At 43.8% G+C, this 21,274-nt stretch overlaps 1 protein-coding gene across 2 annotated transcripts; it reads right to left on the minus strand.

Moving 5' to 3' along the window:
• Positions 1-18,858, minus strand: LOC138796025 (cytochrome P450 2C5-like). Of its 2 annotated transcripts, none has more exons than XM_069975897.1 (10): positions 18,817-18,858; positions 14,737-14,922; positions 12,231-12,393; positions 10,680-10,829; positions 9,688-9,848; positions 2,413-2,586; positions 1,660-1,801; positions 935-1,119; positions 516-657; positions 1-194 (listed from the first exon to the last, which is right to left on the minus strand). In XM_069975897.1, the coding sequence occupies exons 1-10, from the start codon at positions 18,817-18,819 to the stop codon at positions 16-18; spliced, it is 1,485 nt and encodes a 494-aa protein (XP_069831998.1). In that variant the 5' UTR covers positions 18,820-18,858; the 3' UTR covers positions 1-15. The 2 variants fall into 2 exon arrangements, with proteins under 2 accessions (XP_069831998.1, XP_069831999.1); XM_069975898.1 differs by lacking the exon at positions 18,817-18,858 and adding an exon at positions 16,830-16,942.
• Between the last annotated feature and the right edge of the window lie 2,416 nt (positions 18,859-21,274).

Raw genomic sequence — 21,274 nt, forward strand, 5'->3', positions numbered from 1 at the left:
AGTCTTAGATAGACATCATCTCCGAGGGATTGCACAGATTTCATGGGGTAATGGGGCATTAGTGAACCCACGGGCAGGGTTAAGGTCCAGCTCAGCGCCTGGTGGGACCTGAAATGTGAAGTTCTGTAGCAGGGTGGTGAAGAACAGGAAGAGTTCAATTTTTGCCAAGTTTTCTCCGGCACAACTTCTCTTACCTGGATAAAATAGAATTAAAAGGTATAAAGCTCAGCCTTCAAGAATAACTAACAGGTATGTAGGTATAGGTGGCCCAGAAGCAGCACTAGGGTCATTAGGGTGGGCTTAAAGAGGTTGTACGGGAAAAATGAATACTTGGTCAGGCTGCTTGGCTGTGAGGGACATGTAGGTAGGGTATACTTACCTGTCCCATTCCCCCGCCACTGCTGCACTGCTGCATTAATAGGTTTAGAGAAACATTCACATTACAATATCATTTCATATTTTATATTAACAAGATAATTTCATCTGCATTGGATGTCAATCTCTATCCCTCTTACCTAGTGAGAACGGTATGAAGGCCTTGTTAGTTTTAAAATTCCCTTTCGAATCAAGAAAATGTTCTGGATAAAACTCTTCTGGCTTTTCAAAGCAGGTTTCATCCTTAAGCACAGAGTACAGCATTGGGATAACAAGTGTGCCCTAGAATAAAAAATATATTGTAAGTGTCAAGGCAAATAGATCTCATAAGAAGAAGTGACTACAAAGGGCATCACATATTAATCTTTATGGGAAACATGCAATGCTTTACTTCTCCAGTGGAGGCACTGTAGGGTAATGAAACACTGCTGGGCTTTTCGATGATTTACAGCTGATTTAATAACATGTGCTTGCTGAAACCCCATTCAGCATTGGATAATTACTACCAAGTTGGACCATATGGACATGCTATCTAATAAAGTACTCTATTTCTAATCACCTTTGGAATTAAATAGCCCCTGAAGGTTGTGTCTCTAATTGCTGCATGTGGGAGGTTTCCAGGTAAGATATCACCAAATCTTTGGATCTCTTGAATAACGGCATCAGTATATGGCATTTGTTTCCTATGTTCTGCTTGTGGTTGAGCAGATCCAATAATATTTTCAATCTCATTTTGAACTTTTCCTGTATAGAAAAAGAAGATATTTCAAAACAATGTTTTCATAACCTAAAAAGGAAAACATTAGATACTCAATAATACTCCAAATGGTAACTTTTGTGAACAACGCATATGAGCAAAGTAAAAGATTTTTTTTCTGATAGAACAAAGCCACCAACCAATATATATTGCATTATTCTGGAATCTGGGGTAACTGCGGTGCCCATTATGGTGCCACTTATCAATCATATATTTTCTCTCTGATCATGGCAAAAATCTACACTTCCTTCAGAGCAGGTATAGATGTCTGCTACTGCCATGGAGCAGGTACAGATCTGTCAGATTTACTAAGATGTGCGCCTCTAAGTAAATCTGGTGGAGTGCATGATGGCTAGAAGACAAAGAAAAAATCTGTAAAAATACACTATATACTATGAATCTTTCAAAAGAGATGAGTTCATCAAAATTTTGCTAGGAGCTTGCCTAGTGGGCTGATGTTTTACTAGGAGAAACTAAATTCTTTTACTATTTCTTTGTTAGGAATCAGATTTTTTTTTTATTCTTACTTTGTACTTCAGGATATTTCATCATTAATAGTAATCCCCACCGCAGAGTGGTTGAGGTGGTCTCCATCCCAGCAGTGAATAGGTCGGTCATCAATACGCTCAGGTTTTTGTTATGAAAATATAACTCAGATTCAGATTTCCCCTTAATAATATAAAACAATATTTGTGGTTATTAGCCCTTAACTATACAGACCAATGTGTAAGACATCAATAAGATACTATATAATTATAGGGATACAAAAAAAAAACTTTTTCATGACTGAAAATTATTCATGACTGTCATTGGTGTTTCATCTGCTGCTAAATGCACATTTGACCACCCCTGAAGAAGCTGTGGCTAAGTAAAAAAAAACAAAAAACGTAGGGTTGTGAGAGTAGGTTGGGCTAATTTCATACAGTGTACTATAGTTACTCCTTAGAAGATGTTCACTTGAAGGGGTACTCCGGGCTAGGGGGCTTTTCTGGCTAGGGCTGGGGAGAAGGTGGATGAGGGCAACGACGTCCACTTAGCTCCCCGCTCCGGTCCGTGCTGCAATCCGGGACCCGGCGCTGGAACTGGGGAGGTAAGTGGACGTCGTTGGCCTCATCTAACTCCTCCCCGGCCATAGCCAAAAGAGCCCTTTAGCCCCGAGTACCCCTTTAAAATTATGGAGTTATCCAGCTCCATAAATGGCGAATGACAGTAGCTATCAGTAGCCAATGTAGGTGGAATTAGGCATGTATGGCCCTGTAAAACCACAATGTAACATTTACCTCTTGTTGTTTAGCCAGGAAAGCATCAATGAAACTCCTCTGATTGTTCACGTCAAAATCCCCTTGATGCACAAATGTGGCCATCACAAAGTCCTGCATTTCTCTGTTGTTTTCAGCCAGTTTTCTGTGGCTCCCAGGTAACCAGCCGATGAGAGCGGGATAACTGTTATACAGCTTCATACAAAAACATGTGTGTTACAATCTTATTGTTACTGTCACTTTTATATGATCCCAGAAATTTCAAAAGTTACTGGCTGCACTCTTGGGCAATTCAGACTAAATGTACTACCAAATAGTGTACTCACAATAATGCTCCCTGTGCTCCCTTAAATTTATAATATTGATGTGCCCTCTATATGGTAATATTGTCCCCTGCTGTGCTTCCATGTAGTATAATGTCACCTGCTGTGCCCCCATATAGTACTAGTGTCTTCTGCTGTGCCCCCCATATAGTAATAGTAGCCTTTGCTGTGCCCCTATATAGTAATATTGTCCCCAGATGTGCACCTATATAGTAATATTGTCCCCAGATGTGCACCTATATAATATTGTCATCTGCTGTGCACCTCTAGGTAGTTATAGTGCTTTTATATATCATTGTGTCTGCCAATGAGGGGATTGTATCACTCAACTCATAGGCTGCAGACCTGAAGTGCCTGCCTCCTATGACAGTAAGGGTCATAATTCTGAGATTTGCACAGTACTAGAAGCAACCCCTGTTGGCAGGACAGGACTTTATATAGTACAATGCTTAGGAAAAGATTTAGTTTTTTGTTGGTCCTTGGGTTACAGAATTAGTCCTGTCTATCTTACAATCCAAGGGAATGCTTAGCAAGAATGACCCCCAATTCTAGTACATCTGAAAGGAAAGCTCTGTTTCACAAAGCAAGTTTACAATGGGGCCCGAAACCTTCCAGCTACAAATCTAATACCATGGGGGCGTGGCTTAGCCTGCAATGTGAGCAGACGTGCTGTGTGGAGCTCCTCCCAATAATCCTGCATATATCCTGGGCATCCTACCATTCCTTGCCTCCTAAACATCAGCATACTGCTGGAGGGATACAGAGAGACGGTGGCTGGCGATATGACCCACAAACAGAAAGGACCCACTAAAGATAAGCCGGGTAAAGGTGGCTCGGTGCTCGGGCCTACTCAAAAGGCGCCATCTTTGCCGCGCGATCCGCCGGCGGACATATCTACGCAGCTCCGCTGCTATGTCCGTGCCTCCAACTCGGCGACCCCTACAGAGGACTGGAGTGACCTGGGGGCAGCGCAGCAGGACTGGCTTGCACCTGGGGCTGGCGACGGGCCTGTGACCGAGGGCCCCCCGGTATCCAAGATGGCGCCCGGCTCGGTGAGAAGAGGTGAGAGCGGCGCAGAGGAGAGTGGAGGGGAAAGCTCCCGGATTGAAACGCTGGCACCGACTATACAGGACGTCCTTGTGGCGATCTCTAAGGGCAACCATCACCTAACGCAACTTATGGGAGGCATGAGAGAGGAGATTAACTTGCTGAGACATGATATGCAGAAGGTATCTGAGCGCATGGGGGCGGTGGAGGGCAGAGTAGGAGACCTGGAGGACCAGGTTTCTCCTATGAAGAGAGATATGAAAAGAGTAGCCACTAATTTGTCGGTATTGGCGGCAAAAGCGGACGACATAGAAAACCGCCTGAGGCGAAACAATGTCCGCCTTATTGGGGTCCCTGAGAAGGTGGAAGAGAGAAATCCCAGTGACTATTTTGAATCATGGCTCCTTGATACTTTTGGCAAAGATACCCTGACCCCCTTGTTTGCCGTGGAAAGGGAGCATAGGGTGCCATCCCGCCTACTACCACCTGGGGCTCCACCGAGAGCTGTACTGGTTAGAATCCTGCATTATCAAGACCGAGATATTATCTTACGCAAAGCCAGAGATTAGGAACGTATTAGCATTGATGGCCGTAACATTTCCATTTTTCCCGACTTCTCAGCGGAAGTCCAGAAGAGAAGAGCTAAATACATGGACATAAAGAAGAGACTGAGATCTCTGGATGTTCCCTACTCTATGCTATACCCGGCCCGGCTGCATGTGGCAGCACTGGGATCTACACATATTTTTGAGGAACCTGCTGCAGCTCTGTCCTGGCTGGATGAAAATGAGGAACGCCTTCGCAGAGTGAATAGGCGCAGCCCGGACTAGGATCATACATCTATATCTGCTGCTTGTTACGGGATCATCGTGGTCTCTGCTAAGTGCCTCTTAGCCTTCTCTGCTGGCACTGAAGTTCTTTTTGGTTCGGCTGGTTGCTGTTATTCCCGACTTATATGGCTATTGATGTGACTTGTTCATCTGTTTACCTCATTTTTAGTTGGCCGGAGTTGCCCCTTTTATATGACTGATGATTGTGTAACTTTTATCTCTATTGCCTAAGAGTGGCAGGGGCCTCTTGGTCACTCTACATATATATGGCTGCCTGAGGCCCTGCCCCTTCTGTGTGTGGATGTTTGCTTCTCCTCTATCCCTGTCTCCCCTTCCCTTTGTGGCTATAAGTGTTCAATGTCTTCTGTAACATCCACGGAGGGGAGCTCACCTTCACTACGCTAGGTATAGAGGGGGGAGACGCTCTATATATCTACTGTATTTCTTCTTTTTGCCTTTTCAGCTATCCCTGTCTCCCCTTCCCTTTGTCGGTAGCTATAGGTGTTGAATGTTTTCTGTGACTGCTGTGGAGGGGAGCTCCCTTCCACCGTGATATATAAGTATAGAGGGGGGAGACGTTCTATGAATCTACTCTATCCTTTTCTTTTTGCCTTCTCAGCTATCCCTGTCTCCCCGACTCCCCTTGTGATGTGGTTATTCCTTTCTTCTTTGTGTAATGGTAGGGCCTGCACTTGATTGGGAGCCCAGCGTAAACTGGAATAAGCTTATAATGTGGTTATCTACAGCGGTTTCTTTACTGCTCCTTTGTGGGGTCATCTGTTTTACCCCCATTACCCGCAAATTGCGGACATGTTTACAGTTTCTTGTTGTGTGTGACAGGCAGGGGGCCTCATGTGTGAGTGTGTGGAATGAAGGTTTGTGTTTGCGTGGATGGCACTTTCCTCCTCCTGCAGCGATGGCTGTGCTGCGGAGTACAATCTTTTATTACTTTTGCAATGGCGGTTGAACTGAATGTAGTGGCATGGAATGTGAGAGGGTTGGGAGCTCCTGTTAAAAGGTTGGCGGTGTTTGACTCTCTCAAGCACCTTCAACCTGCCATTATTTGTCTCTCTGAGACGCATCTTATTAAAGAGACTCAGTGTGTCTTGGACAAATGGTGGGTGGGTAAAGCGGGGGGTGTGAGTGTACTCATACACAAGAATGTATTGTATAAAGAACTTAAGTCCCTGGTAGATCCGGAGGGGAGATATGTCTGCCTTCACTGTGAAGTATATCATCTTAGATGTATTATAGTGGCGATATATATCCCACCACCATATACGCATGCAGTGCTATATAAGATACTGTCCTTCCTCTCTTCTTGCCCTGACCTGCCCACGCTGATTGTAGGAGACTTTAATAATACCATGGACATACATCTAGACAGATTTGTACAAGGGGCTGCGGCCTCTCCTGCTGCCCCAACGGGGATGTGTAAATTACTGAGTGAGGCTGGCTTGATCTATGGAGGCTACGTAATCCGACACAGCACCAATTCTCTTGTTACTCAGCTTCTCATGGTACCCTGTCCCGAATAGACCTGGCGATAGGCAATAGCCTTATGCGTGCTATGGTGGTGGCGGTAGAATATCTGCATAGACTGCTCTCTGATCACTCCCCGTTAAAGGTCACACTGTGTTGTGGGAATCGTCCAGGCTCCTTACGGGCGCCCTGGCGTTTCAACCCCTTCTGGCTCCAGCTGATTCAGCCTGTCCCTCCCATCCCTGCTGAGATTGCCTTCTTTATGGAGGTTAATGATGGTACGGCCGCTAAAAAATATCTGCGAGGTGTCCTGATTAAAGCTATAAGTAAGCGTAAGTCCAAAACGAAAGAAATCCACAACATGATGCAATCTAGATTAGAATATACAGTACTGAACGGGGGTATGTGGAACGTCCGTCTGAGGAGTCCAAAAAGCAATGGTTAGCTGCTCAGGATATGTATAATGATCATTTGGAGCATACTGCTGATGACAAGCGGTTCTTTCAGCAGCTTAGGTATTTTGAGAGTGGGGAAAGTACTGGGAGATTGTTGGCGAGGGTGGCCTCGGCCCAGAGAGGACCTTCTTTTATAGCCCAGCTACAAACGGATACTGGCCTGATAGCGACAGCGGATGAGGATATCCTAGCGCAGATGGTCTCTTTCTATAAAGACACATATGCATCTAAACTTGACTGTGGAGAGGATGAGCTAACTGCGTATGTCTGTTCTATTCAACTTCGTAGGCTGACTGCAGCACAGAGAGAGGAACTGGATCGTCCCCTGGCAGTGGAGGAGTTGGAGGAGGCGCTAAAAGATTTCCCGAATGAAAAATCTCCTGGTGTTGATGGGCTGCCGGCTGAGTTCTTTAAACAGTACGGTGAGATCCTGTTGCCGACACTATTATCTACATTCAATGCGGCATTTGATGAGGGCAGATTACTGGGGTCCATGGCGGAGGCGGTAGTGGTCCTTATTCCCAAACCAGGGCAGAATAACATGCAGAAGGGATCATATAGGCCCATTTATTTGCTATGTACTGATATTAAATTGATAGCTAAGGTACTGGCGAATAGACTTCTCACCATTATTTCTCATCTAATTCACCCTAACCAAACTGGGTTTATGCCTGGAAAATCTACAGCTGATAACATTAGAAGGTTATATCTTAACATGCAGGCTCCTGGGGAGGGTGGGGGGTGGGGCTAAGGCTATTCTCTCACTCGACGCTGCCAAGGCTTTTGACAGCGTCGAGTGGAGATACTTGTGGTGTGTGCTGGCGCAGATGGGGTTTGGCCCTAAATATCTTGGATGGATTCGTCTTCTTTATACTATGCCTATGGCCCGACTTAGGGTCAATGGCCTACTCTCTGAAGCTTTCCCGCTGGCCAGGGGGACCAGACAGGGCTGTCCCTTGTCGCCTTTTCTGTTTGCCCTGGTCATTGAGCCATTAGCTGCAATGGTTAGGGCCTCCCCTAATATAATGGGATTTAAACATGGGCTGCTGGAGGACCGTATTGCACTATATGCATACGACATGCTGTTGTTTGTTGGTAACGTGGCGGCATCCCTGCCAGTTATAATGGATATGCTTGAGGGCTTTGGGAGATATTCCGGGCTCCTTATTAACTGGAATAAATCAGTGCTCTTGCCGTTGGACCCCCTTCCTGATCTGCCTTTGTTACGGACGCATTGTATTCCGGTAGTGCAGCAATTTAAATACCTGGGTATCCAAATACATCCCAATCTTTCTAAATATCTGGCGCTGAATCTGGCTCCTCTACTGATCAGGGCACAAGTGAAGGTAAAGGTATGGAGAAAACTGCCTCTCTCCTTGGTTGGCAGGGCAAACCTTGCCAAGATGATCCTTATGCCACAATTTTTATATATCCTTCATAATGCTCCTGTATGAGTACCTCACATATATTTCAAGAAAATCCAATGACTTTTTAGAGAGCTAATCTGGGATGGTCGGAGTGCAAGGATTAGGTTAGATACATTGCAGAGGGGGAAGGAAGACGGTGGACTAGCAGCACCAAACCCGTATTTATACTATTTGGCCGCACAACTTCAGCAGATGAGGGGATGGGACGCGCTGGACATACTGGGACCGAATGGGAGGTTACTCCAATGTGTGTCTGGGGGAATGTTGCCCATTCATCTTTTGGAAATAGCGGCGCAGACCAGGCCGCCGGATGTCCCGATTATCACTCCAATGTTGTGTACAGTGTGGAGAAAGGTGAAGCAACTTCTTGGATATGGGGGGTGTACTGAATATACACCTTTGTGGAACAATCCAGACTTGCAACATTTGTATTTGCTAGAAGGGAGAGGTGAGTGGGAAAGCAGAGGTGTATGCAGAGTGTCACAGCTATATAAGGAAGGTGTCTTTAAGTCATTCGTGATGCTGCAGGAAGAATTTCAGATACCACAAGTAATGTTCTATAGATATCTGCAGTTGCGACATGCCATTGAAGCTCAATTTGTCACACCCCCGCTGATTGCGACTTGTGCCACTGTCCGTTCGGTGCTGAATGCAGAGGACTCAAGGAGTCTTATATCATTTATCTATCAACGTCTACTGTCTGCATTTCATGCTACCAAACCCTTAACGGTGAAGGCTAAATGGGAGGCAGACGTGGGCACTATTACAGAGGAGCAGTGGTCCGCTATTCTGGCCCTGACGCCTATCGCACTCCGAAATTTTTGTATGATGTAGGCCTGAGGGCTGACTCTAAATGCCCCAGATGCCAAATGGAAGGAGCCCACATGATTCATATTATGTGGAGCTGTACAGAACTGGAGAGATACTGGAGAGAAGTTCTTGCCTTGATTAAGAAGGTGTATCATATTACAGTGCCCCTTGAGCCTATGCAGTGCATTTTGGGGTTGGTGAATGAGTCAGCTGAACCCACTGGAGCTGAGCTGGCAATATGCAGGATATTGTATCAGGCCCGCAAATTGATTGCCCAGCACTGGTTGCAAGCTGAACCCCCTACTGTGGCTGAATTGACCAATAAAATAAATCATATGATAAGGTTGGAGAAAGGGATATATAAAAAAAGAAAGGCCATGAAGAAATATGAGGCCATATGGGGCCCGTGGGTGGACACTCCTGGTCTGCCGTCCCACTTTCTGAAGCGCAACCCTATGGAAGCTTTTCTGCTGATAGCTGCCCAACATACAGACCGCGGCCGCAGGGCTGCTAGAGCGACCCTATAAATAGGGATGCACAATGTGAATGTGCTAGAGTGTGTGTTGGTGTGAATGGAATGTATGAATGGGACCCCCTGTCTGTGGGAACTTACTTACTAAGAATTTGATGTGCAATAGAACATTTGGTTTTATATATACATTGTATAGTTTTATACTGTTGCGGTTCTTTTGCTAACACATAAAGGGATGATGCAAGGACATGTTGTCCTATGGGGTGGGGGAATGGGAAATGTTGTGGGAGGTTGTGGGAGGGAGAGGGAGGGAGAGGGAGGGAGAGGGAGGGAGGGAGGGAGAGGGAGGGAGGGGGGGTGGGGTTGTTGTTGTAAAATTGACAAACTGTTTAATAAAAACTATCTGATTTAAAAAAAAACAAATCTAATACCATGTTTGGAGACACTTACCCTAACCATAGGACTTTCTATGATCCGGATATTTTCATTAATCAACGTCATAAGCTTCAGTACTTTGGGGTCATCGTATTCAAATCTATGATCCAGCAATATGGACACGATTATGTTGGCTACAGCAGTGTTTATAATGGCCTGGTTATCAAAGGGTTTCCCTAAAAAATAACATTATGATCAAGAAAGTGCAAAGCATAAAGGATGTTGGTGCCAGTAGTTTTCACCATAGGGCGTTAATAACCCTAAGCAAAGAAGTCTGGCGAAAACTTTTGTTAAAGTATTGTATTGTCCCCCAAAAGTTATACAAATTACCAATATACACTTATTACAGGAAATGCACGTAAAGTGCTTTCCCCCTGCACTTACTACTGCATCAAGGCTTCACTTCCTGGATAAAATGGTGGTGTCACGACCCGTCTCCCAGAGCTGTCCGGGCTGTGGCTGCTGGAGAGGAGGATGGCATGTGCATTTCCCATAATAAGTGTATATTGGTAATTATTATAACATTTGGGGGGCAATACAATACTTTAATGAAAATTTTCTCCGGACTTTTCCTTTAAGGGGTTAATGACAGGCTGCAGCGCGATTGGTGCAGCCTGTCATTAACGTTGAAGGCCCCCACCTGCTACAAAGCGCCCTCCGCTCTTCATAGCTCCTTAGAGACCCAAGTCGTAGTCACATCCAGGGTCGTCTGGTGACAGACATCCATAACGTAACTATATGTCCAGGGTCGTCTAGGAGTTAATTAAATGCATTGAAGTCAATGGAACAATGGCCACTGTTTTTACATAATATATTGAACAACAACCATGGTTTTGAGTGCCAAACAACGGGCATTGTTCAATGCATTGTGTGAAAACTGTGTTAAACTTAATTTTCTCTGATAAAAAGCTGCTGCAGCCACGGGCGATTTGTGCTGCGAGCTGTACAGGAGCTTTATACAGTGCTCTAGGGAACCAAATCAGCCCAGTTGGCCCAAATGACCTTACCCCCATAAGATTTCATTGCCTTTATCAAATTTTCACATTCCTCAGCGATTTTATTTTCTATGGTCTTCTTTCCCATCCCAAAATCTCTTAATGTGGATAGAGTGAATTTTCTCATCACTTTCCAGTTATCGCCATAAGAAAAGAGAACACCTGAAAAAAGTAAGTACATTCAAGATCAGCATGCAGACATACTGTAGAAAATCATATCTCATGCTGCACCCATATTCTACAATGGTGAACCTCGATCTTTGCCATGACCACTCTGTTCAAACTGCATTTTTATTTGTATTTTAACCAAATCCAGTAGTGGAGAAGACAGCTAGGAATGATATGGTAAAAATATTTTTGAAGTATTTTCTTCCTTGCTTTGTACCCACTATTAGTCTGGGGTAAAAATATTGACAGCAATGGGCAGCATGGTGGCTTTGTGGTTAGCACTGTAGCCTTGCAGCACTGGGTTCAAATCCCACCAAGGTCAACATCTGCAAAGAGTTTGTATGTTTCCTCCCACACCCAAACATACAGCTATTGGTTTGTGAGCCCTAATTGGGACAGGGGACATTATTAACAAACTATGTAAAATGCCTTGAAATCAGTTGGTACTATAAAATTAAAAAGAAGGGGGGGGGGGGGGGGGGTAGGGTTGCAGGTACTCCTGGACCCAGTCTATCACTTACTTCTGACATCTTTCCCCTTTTCATAAAAACATGCCTCTTTGTCCAGGTACAGACTCAATTTTACTTCTCCCATTTGCCTTGAAACTCCTTGAAAAACATGCCTACTTTGGACTGTCCACATACTTCTCATCTAACTTGCTCTTTGACCCCCTGTAATCTGGCTTCCATCCTCACCACTCTACAGAAACTGTCCTCAAAGTGGTCAATGACCTGGTAACTGCCAAAGCCTCACACCAATACTCTGCGATCCTTCTTCTTGACCTCCAGTATCTTCTGCTTTTTAACATAGTTGACCGTTCTCTCCTTCTACAAGCTCTTTCATCCCCTGGTGTCATCGTCTTGGCCCTCTCCTGGATCTCATCTTACCTCTCTAACTGCACTTTTAGTGTCTCCCACCTACTCTCCTTGCCCCCTCACAGTCATAAGGCCTCTCCTTTTCTCCATCTATGCTTTTGGCCTGGGACACATCATAGACTCCCAAGGCTTCAAGTACCACCTCTTTGCCGATGACACTCAAATCTACCTCTCTGGTTTATATGTCAACTTTCGGCTAGCCAGAAACCCAAAATGTCTATCAGCTTTATCTTCCTTCTTCTCCTCCCAGTTTCTGAAATTCAACATGGACAAAATAGAAGTAATCATCTTTCCCCCATCTTGCTCCACCCCTCGATCTAATCTTGCAATCATAATCAACAGCTGCACTTAAGGAATTTACAGCCCTAATACCCACCGCTGTGCAACAAACCATCTGCTTCTTCACACACATGGGATTAGCAGGGAAAATTTTTCACTTATAACCAACCAAAATATCCAATAGTCCCAATATCTATATTGACCGATTTAAGTACAATTAACTAGATGAATTAATGTTTACCATTGTTAGCAGACATTATTTTGGTTATCGGTTGATCTGGTCTTCCAGAAAATTCCTCCCCATAGTTCACAAGAGCATCTTTCACCGTTTCATAACCACACAGGATAACCATCTTCTCCTGTCCAACCTGGACACTGAATACTGTGCCAAACTTTTTTGATAACTAAAAGTAAAAAAACAAATTGGAAAGAAAAAAAAATGAGAGCTTATAGAGCACCCCATAAAATTTCTATAAACAGGCTGAACCATATTATCGAGGATGTATACAATTCCTTATGGCAGCCAATGGTGGGCAACTAACCATGTACAACAACTGCAGAGTTTGCAAAACTTCTCCAATCCAGAGGGCTCTAAAGGGCACATGACTGCTCCAAAAATTAGACATCAGGCACTTCAGATGATGCACTCACTATTTATTAAATGTCTTTTTTTTTTTGTACAAATATTTGCCAATAGGTGGTGCTGTAGTAATACAAATCATGCTACAAAAGTTCAATATATCTTCCTTGATTTTCAGAAACTGCACATTCGCAAAACCAGGTTTTCCAACAATGGACGCAGTAAGTCTGCTACAGTCACTACAACATGCAGATGAATGCCATCCTTCAGATGTGAAACTAAAGTAGCCTTGTCATGGTAGACCTAGTCCTTCAAGAAACCCTATAACCAGAAATTGCACAGGGCAAAAAAGGAGGCCACACTGTTAGGACATAGCAGCTGATCATCTATGCATATGTGTAAGACTCAATTGATGCAAATAGCCCTCTGAACTGGGGAAGTTTTAATTTTCTAACCCAGTACCTTCAATGCCCCCCAAGTTCAACAACAATCCTTAAAAAAAAATCTTAAAATCATGAAGAAGTATAAGAGGCTGAATGCTCAATGTTTGTCTCGCTAAATGTCAGTTCACACTGAGGAATCAGCACTGAATCAGCTAGGAAATTTTTCCAGGTGGAAAGTCTTCTCGCAGAATTCTGAGCAGAATTTATGCGGATTCTGCAAGGAAAGTGTTCAGGCCAAAAATTTCTCTGGCAAAATTGTGCGCAGAAAAATTTCAGAGCAGAAGATCAATGTTCAATTAATTTCAATGGGATTCCACCTGAAGAATTGATGTGTCAATTCTTCTGGCAGAAAACGGATCCGTCGCAGAAAATTCTGCACGGAAATTCTGTTGTGTGAACTACAGAGAGCAAATTCCATTGAAGTCAATGGAATTTTGCGCTGCACTATATTTTTAAGCAGAATTTTTGGCGTGTAATCAGCCCTGAAATTCTGCGCTGATTCCTCAGTGTGAACTGACCTTTAAAGGGATCCTTAAGGAGGAAAAATGTTATAAAACCACCAGGAACACGTAATACGTCTTATGATACTGTACCCTACCTTGTGTCAGAGAACACAGCCCTGTACTCAGATTTTTTTTTAAACTTGATTTTAAACCCTACATGGTGTGGTTACTAAGAAACGTGGCATTTAGGTGGTTAGACGATGGTTTTAGGAGGCCCCCATACAACACAATTGGAAAGTGCTGATTTGCTATCATTGTGGCTGGAAGCTTTCTGAAGGCCTTTATAGTTTTCTTGTTTGTGCTTCCGTAATGTCCTTCCATTGGGAAGGCTATATCCATGTTTTCTGTGAACCCCGTCCAATACAGATGTATCCATCTCTTATCTATCCCTAACCCACATACAGTATGTTCAGTGTCTGTCTGGAGATTAAAGCGGTTATCTAGAATTTAAAAAAAAAAAAAAAAAAAAAGCTACTTAAAAAAACAGAAAATACAATGCCACTCCTATTCCAGATTGTACATGGTATTACAATTCAACCCTGTTCCCTTCAATGGGACCAAACTACAAAACCCACACCCAATGATGGTGCTGTTTCTGGAGGAAATCGTCCATGTTTTTCTAAAGTTGGATAATCCCTTTACATCAAGGGTCCTATTACACAGGCCGACTACGGACTGAACATTTTAGTAAATGAGCACCGATCTGCTGGACCTATTAGACAGCCCAATAATCGGGCAGCAAGGGCTGCACGGACATAGTTAATGATGTCCATGCAGCCCTTGCCCAAACACCTGAATGGGAGCGGGGAGAGATTAGGTATCAAGTGTTTGAGCAATCATCAGCCATTGGCCATGCATCACTATTACACGTAGCGATGCACGGTCGGCGCCCAACAATTTTAGGTCCAAACCTAAACCAACAATCAGCTGATGGATCCTATCTATTTCACACATTTTGAGTCATCTTTAAGCATTTCTGTATATTGTGGTGAAAAGCTGACATATCTGAATATCCTGACAAGTAATGGAGGAGGAGCCTATCTTAGGCTATGTCTGGGACATGTCCGCCATCTTTAAAGCTGTCATATTGGATCAAGGACAAGTTTTTCCAATGGAAAGGTGGTCATATAGCATAAACATGACCAGACACAACAGCTATGAGCATGCCAAGGAGGGTAGTCATTGTTCCTACTTAGGCCTTATATTCAAAAAAATTCTTACCTGAACAAGGGATTTGTGGGGTTTTGATGTATTGAACAGGTTTATTGTCCCAATGATGGGTAAGGGTTTAGGTCCTGGAGGAAAATTTTGGTACTTATTTTTCTTGCTGTTGAAAAAATTGACTACAAATAAGAAGACCACGACAGACAGAAGAATGGAGACCGGATCCATGGAGAACATGATGAGCTAGAAAAAAGGGCAAGAAAAACATCCATAAGAAAACAGGTAAATTTCTAAACTGATAATACAAATCATGGACAATATAAGGGATCTGCCAGAACTAGGTGATAGGAGACTGCTGTGGGCATGCTCTGTGACATGTGCAGGAGTCAAGTGATTGAGAGTGGGACCCCTCCAGGACTATATCAGCCAGGAAGTTTGAATACATTCCATTTTAAATCTATAGCTCAGCTGTTGTACTGGACGCTACAGAGATTAAAGGGAATCTGTACCCACAATCTGACCCCCCCCCCCCCAAACCACTTGTACCTTTGGATAGCTGCTTTTAATCCAAGGTCTGTCCTGGGGTCCGTTCGGCAGGTGATGCAGTTACTGTGCTAAAAAACAACTTTTAAACTTGCAGTCCCGTGCCAAACGGGAGTATCTGTGCCCTAACTTTGCACCACCCATCCGTCCCTCCTCTCCACCCTCCTCATCATTAGGAATGCTCCAGGCAGATTGCCTCCTATTCATCAGCTGTGTGAATACTGAACATGGGCTGTATCTTTAAGCACCTGTGCAGTGCTCAGCATGGAGAAAATGTTTCAGTGGCATTCCTAATGATGAAGAGGGTGGGGAGGAGGGACGGAGGGGTGCTGCAAAGTTAGGGCGCAGATACTCCCATTGGGCATGGGGCTGCAAGTTTAAGGGTACAAACACACACCGTATACGCAGCAGATACGCAGCAGATTTGATGGTGCAGATTTAATGCTGTGTTCAGTTGTTTAGATCTAATCTGCTGCGTATCGCAGCAGTAAATACGCAGCGTATATGCTGTGTGTGTTTGTACCCTAAGGCTATGTTCACACTGCGTATATGTCCGGCCTCATATTTCCGCGGCCGGACATACGCGTTAAACTCCGGCCGGGGATTTACACTACTTGCGGCCGGCTACGTATGAAGCATGAACTTACGCCCGCTGTCTACTTACGCTTCCCGAGCGCCCTACGTAGCGATCTGACAGTGGTCTTTTACTTGGGAAGCTTCACCTAGCCCCGGACACCCCACAGAACCTTTTGGATCGGCACAAAAAGCAGCAAAACTGAAGAAATCACCACTACGTACGGGACCGCATGTTACGCTACGGGCGTAAGTTACGGCATTTTTGTCCTCAAACAACGGTCTGGCTCATTTCTTAGATCGTATACTTTCCATTGTACGCAAACTACGGCCACTTATTCACGGAATGCCCTACGTCCGGAGACTTACGTAGTGTGAACATAGCCTAAGAGTTGCTTTTGAGGACAATAACTGCATCACCTGCCGAACGGACCCCAGGACAGATCTTGGATTAAAAGCAGCTATCCAAAGGTACAAGTGGTTTGGAAGGGGGGGGGGGGGGGGTTAGATGGGGTACAGAGTCACTTTAAACGGGTGAGTATTTCTTTCTCAGCCGAATATCCACTTTACAATATGCCCCCTCAACTGCAGGACAGCTTGATATATTTCCTTGCTTCTCACCTACCTCAAAGGGGTATTTCAGGAAAAATTTACTTTTCCCCTATCCACAGGACCCAGAGCTCTATTCATAACAGAGCTGGCGGGATCCGATACGAAGATCGCCAGGGGGTTAGGGTTGGACACCCCCCCCCCCCCCCCCCGCAATCTTTTCCCCTATCCTGTGAATAAGGAAAAAGTAAATTTTTTCCGGAATACCCCTTTAAGGGTACATAATATGGAGTGTCCAAGCATATACATCAAGGAAATACTACTGAAGTGTTCCACTGTATAACTATACAATGACATACTGCTATTAGTGTTTGTAGTGGCCATCTGTTTAGAAAAACACAAGACTTTCCGATAAAGTAAGTATAGTCACATATTGAAGCCACAAACCACACACTAAAGCCCCTCTTCACATATCTACACCATACCTGCCTGGATCCCTGGAACTTCTTACTTCGCAGATTACTTGGGTGTCAAACATCAGTGGAGAAGACAGCTTATACAGCAACAGACTGAGATGACACCTACAGAGGTTGTGCACTTCTCTGCAGTTACAGTAATGGATTTTATCATCTATGTGCTGATATACTGTTTAGCTGCCGTCTAAAGTTCTTTTAGAGCAGGCTGGTGGCAAAGGTCAGCGGCTGCTCACTGGAGCTCCAGGCAATTCACCTATAAGGCTCTGTTCCCTCCTCCCCTGCTGCTCTTCATATTCATTAGGTTATTTGATAGCAACAGATGAGAAAGACAAAATTATTTTCCTCTCCGAAGTGCCGCCTCGTCCTTCCTGCCGCCCAAGGCACATGCCCTCACGTCAATAGGAAAAATATAAATATATATTCAGGGAATGGTGGACCATCATGCTGGAAACCTGAAAAGATTTGCTTTGCTTGAAAAGACTCCCTGACTATACAGAATAGCAAGCGACTGTTAGGCTATTAAGATAATGGAAGGATATTAAGATAATACTATTACATATCACACAGGGTTATCATAGTGTAGAGACAAGTCTGTATCTGCCATGAGGTGAGAAGAGCATGTTGCCGCAGGCAGCAGATTCCAGAGACTCTGAGAGATAACGTGTTCCATAAAGTCATCATGCTGTCTAGCATCTTATAGTACATACCATTACCCTAGTCACTCTCTGTATTGTTAGGTCTACTAACCCCATGACCTGCAAACAACTTCTGGACACAGATGTGAAAATTAATTTATTTTCCTTTTTTATCATGCTTGAATTGACTTTTATTAGCTGCTATTCTTATATGTTATAGCTTTTATATGAATTGTACACTGAGGGGCATCTAAAAGGGGAATAATACAGGGGGACATCAATAAGGGGGATAATAACGGGGGGGCATATATAAGGGGATAATACAGGGGGACATCTATAAGGGGATAATACAGGGGGACATCTATAAGGGGGATAATACAGGGGGGGATCTATAAGGGGGATAATACAGGGAGGGCATCTATAAGAGGGAATAAACAGAGGAGTCATCTATAAGGGGGGTAATACAGGCGAACATCTATAATTGGGATAATACAGGGGGACATCTATAAGGGGGATAATACAGGGGGGCATCTCTAAGGGGGATAATACAGGGGGACATCTATAAGAGGGAATACACAGAGGAGCCATTTATAAAGGGGATAATGCAGGGGGACATTTATAAGAGGAATAATACAGGGGGACATTTATAAGGAGGATCACATAGAGCCAGGGCTACCCACTAAATGAGGGTGTAAAGGGGCCAATACAGATGTGCAGTTTGTAGAGAGAGGAGGATGGTGCCGGAGATATGTCTGTGGTGGTGTTAGTCAGTATGTAGTGCTAATATTTGTTACCTGTGATCCGGTACTGTGTTTTATTGGTCTTGGTATACTTTGTTTAGTAACAATATGGTGGTGATGGTAATGGTGATGGTGTGGCAGTAATATTTCTGTAAACTGGTATGATTGGTAATAGTGGTCAGTAAATAGGACAATTGGTAAATTGGTCAGTAATGTCGGTCTTGACAGTCTGCAGCCCTCAGGATATGCTGGGAGTAGTAGTATAGTAAAGAGACAATTCTCTGATAACTGCCACTGTAGACACATGTATTGCTGGACCTTCAGTGCTGATGGTTGGATATTCTGAGAGTTTTAGTTCAACTGAAAAAACCACAAGGGATTTGTCACAGATACAGATGAATCCAGGAAAGGAGCGGGTCAGCATGTCGTTTCTTACTGGTTGTATATTGGTGGGCCCCAAGGATCATTTCCTCTGGTGGGTTCCAGGTACCCCAGTCCAACACTGATACAATGTAGTTGCTATACAAGTCTATGGGTTCCACCCCTGTTAGTTCTGCACTTTAAAAACAAACAAAATCACTTCCTATAAGAAATAAAGAGTATATGAAGACAATCACTTACCATACAGTGCAGAGACAACACCCGGGTCCCTCCTTCTTGTCTCCCTCTATGACATGAACTGGTTGTTGTCAGCCCGGTTATACTACTTTAACCTTATAGTGATGTCACCTATGAACATGTGATGCACAATTACATAGATAGTAGAACTATTTCACCATTATACTCTGGTTTTACTGGTAGTAAAGTTTTTGTGGTGAACTGCCTTGCTGTATGTTGCATCAGTTCCTGATTTTGTCTGATTCATATTCTTTACAGGCTTTTGAAAAGTGTGGAGGTGTTTCCAAGTAACTGACCACAGCAGTCATGTTCTGTACATGTGTGAGATCAGGAATGTTATAATTTAGTAGTTCGGGCGAATACGCACAGAACAATACCAAATATGTCTATTTATTTATTTTTATTATTAAAATAGGAAAAAGGGGGTTATTCAGACTTTTATTAGGGGAGGGGATTTTTAAGTCCCCTTAGTGGACTTCTAGTACAACTACATTGATCTCTCATTGAGATCTATGCAGTATAGATATACTGCATAGATCAATGAGATTGGTTATCTATTGCTTTCAGCTGCTGCAGCCAGGAACAATATCGCCGTGCTAGAATCAGTGCCATTACGTCGCAGACCCCCAGCTGGCTCAGATGCAGGGACCACTCCTCCATGATAGCGGTGCGCAATCCCGGGGGAAAACAGACATTTAAATGCAGCTGTCTACTTTGACAGCTGCATTTAAATGGCTAATTAGAGGGCACGGCGATTGGAATGTGCCCGCTAATTGCCTCGGTGGCGAGCTACAGATAGCAGCTGGGATTGCGTCGGTTCAGAGCGGGGTCGCCACTCAACCCCCCTCTGAACTCCCCTAGTGACGCCATGACATACAGTTACATCATGGGTTGTCTAGGGGTTAAAGGAGAACTATCAACAGGTTAGACTAATCTAGGATCCAGGTATGTCTCTTATCTTTATTCTCTGTGCTGTTCCCATGCAGTTTTAGGCTATGTTCACACACTGTATTAACAACGGCTGCTGTTTGACATGTTCACCCGACCGATACTACAGTATCATAGTAACATAGTAACATAGTAAATAAGTTTGAAAGAAGACAAGAGTCCATCAGGTTCAACCTAGGGAAATCCTACTGTGTTAATCCAGGGGAAGGCAAAAACCCCTATGAGGCAGATGACAATTGCCCCATCACAGGGAGAAAACTCCCTCCCGACCAGAACAATCCCTGGATCAACGTATAACCGGAAACCTAATGCCCATAACTTGTAATATTATATTGTTCAAGAAAAGCATCCAGGCCTCCCTTGAACTTATTTAATGAATCGGCCATGACAACATCATGTGGCAGAGAGCTCCACAGTCTTACCGCTTGTACAGTAAAGAACCCGCGTTGATGCTGATGATGAAATCTTCTTTCCTCTAGACGTAGAGGATGCCCCCTTGTCATGGTTACAGACCTAGGAGTAAAAAGACCACTACAAAGATCTCTGTACTGTCCATTCATATATTTGTACATTGTGATCAGATCGCCCCTAAGACGTCTTTTTTCTAGTGTAAATAACCCCAAGCTTGATAACCTGTCTTGGTACTGTAACCCACCCATTCCCTTAATGACTTTTGTTGCCCTCCTCTGCACCCAGTTCAGCTGTGTCCTTCTTATATACCGGTGCCCAAAACTGTACACAGTATTCCATATGTGGTCTGACCATTGATTTATAAAGAGGCAAAACTATGTTCTCATCTTTAGCATCTATACCTCTTTTGATGCATCCCATCCCGGATTAACATTATTTTCTATTATTTGGATTGTACCCACATACGAATTCAGCAGAAATTAAGATCAACTGGCCGGTACCGCAATATCGGCCAGGATGATCTTCAGTAACACCAGCCGTTCTGTGATACGGCCGGGTCACAGAATGGCTGGTGTTATACGCCATGTCAACGTGGCCTTACTCTGTTGTGTTCAAAAAAACAGTCTTCAAATAAACTCAAATTTACTAAAAAATAAATAAAAAATCTATCTATCTATCTAGCACAAGATAATCACGGAGCAGCACTCCAATAGCAAGCAGTGATAGCCTGGTGCCTCTGGATGAGTCATGACCAAGGACTCGAATAGCTTTATCTCAATATATTCCATGGCACTCCAGATATTCTTTGAATTTGTGAAAAAGGTTTATCATGCTTGATAAGGACTATGCTGAGACCGTCGAAACGTCACACGAATTGTGTTTGCTGTGCTGCACTTGTTTATTTTACTTTGATGGAATAAACTTTTTTCACTAATTCAACGAATATCCGGAGTGCCGTGGAATGTATTGCGATATAGCTATCTATCTATCTTTGGTGACTGGATGACAAATGAAAAGGATAGATAGATAGATAGATAGATAGATAGATAGATAGATAGATAGATAGATAGATAGATTAGATAGACAGACAGACAGACAGACA

Source organism: Dendropsophus ebraccatus, chromosome 6 (assembly GCF_027789765.1).
Source record: "Dendropsophus ebraccatus isolate aDenEbr1 chromosome 6, aDenEbr1.pat, whole genome shotgun sequence".
Taxonomy (NCBI): Eukaryota; Metazoa; Chordata; class Amphibia; order Anura; family Hylidae; genus Dendropsophus; species Dendropsophus ebraccatus.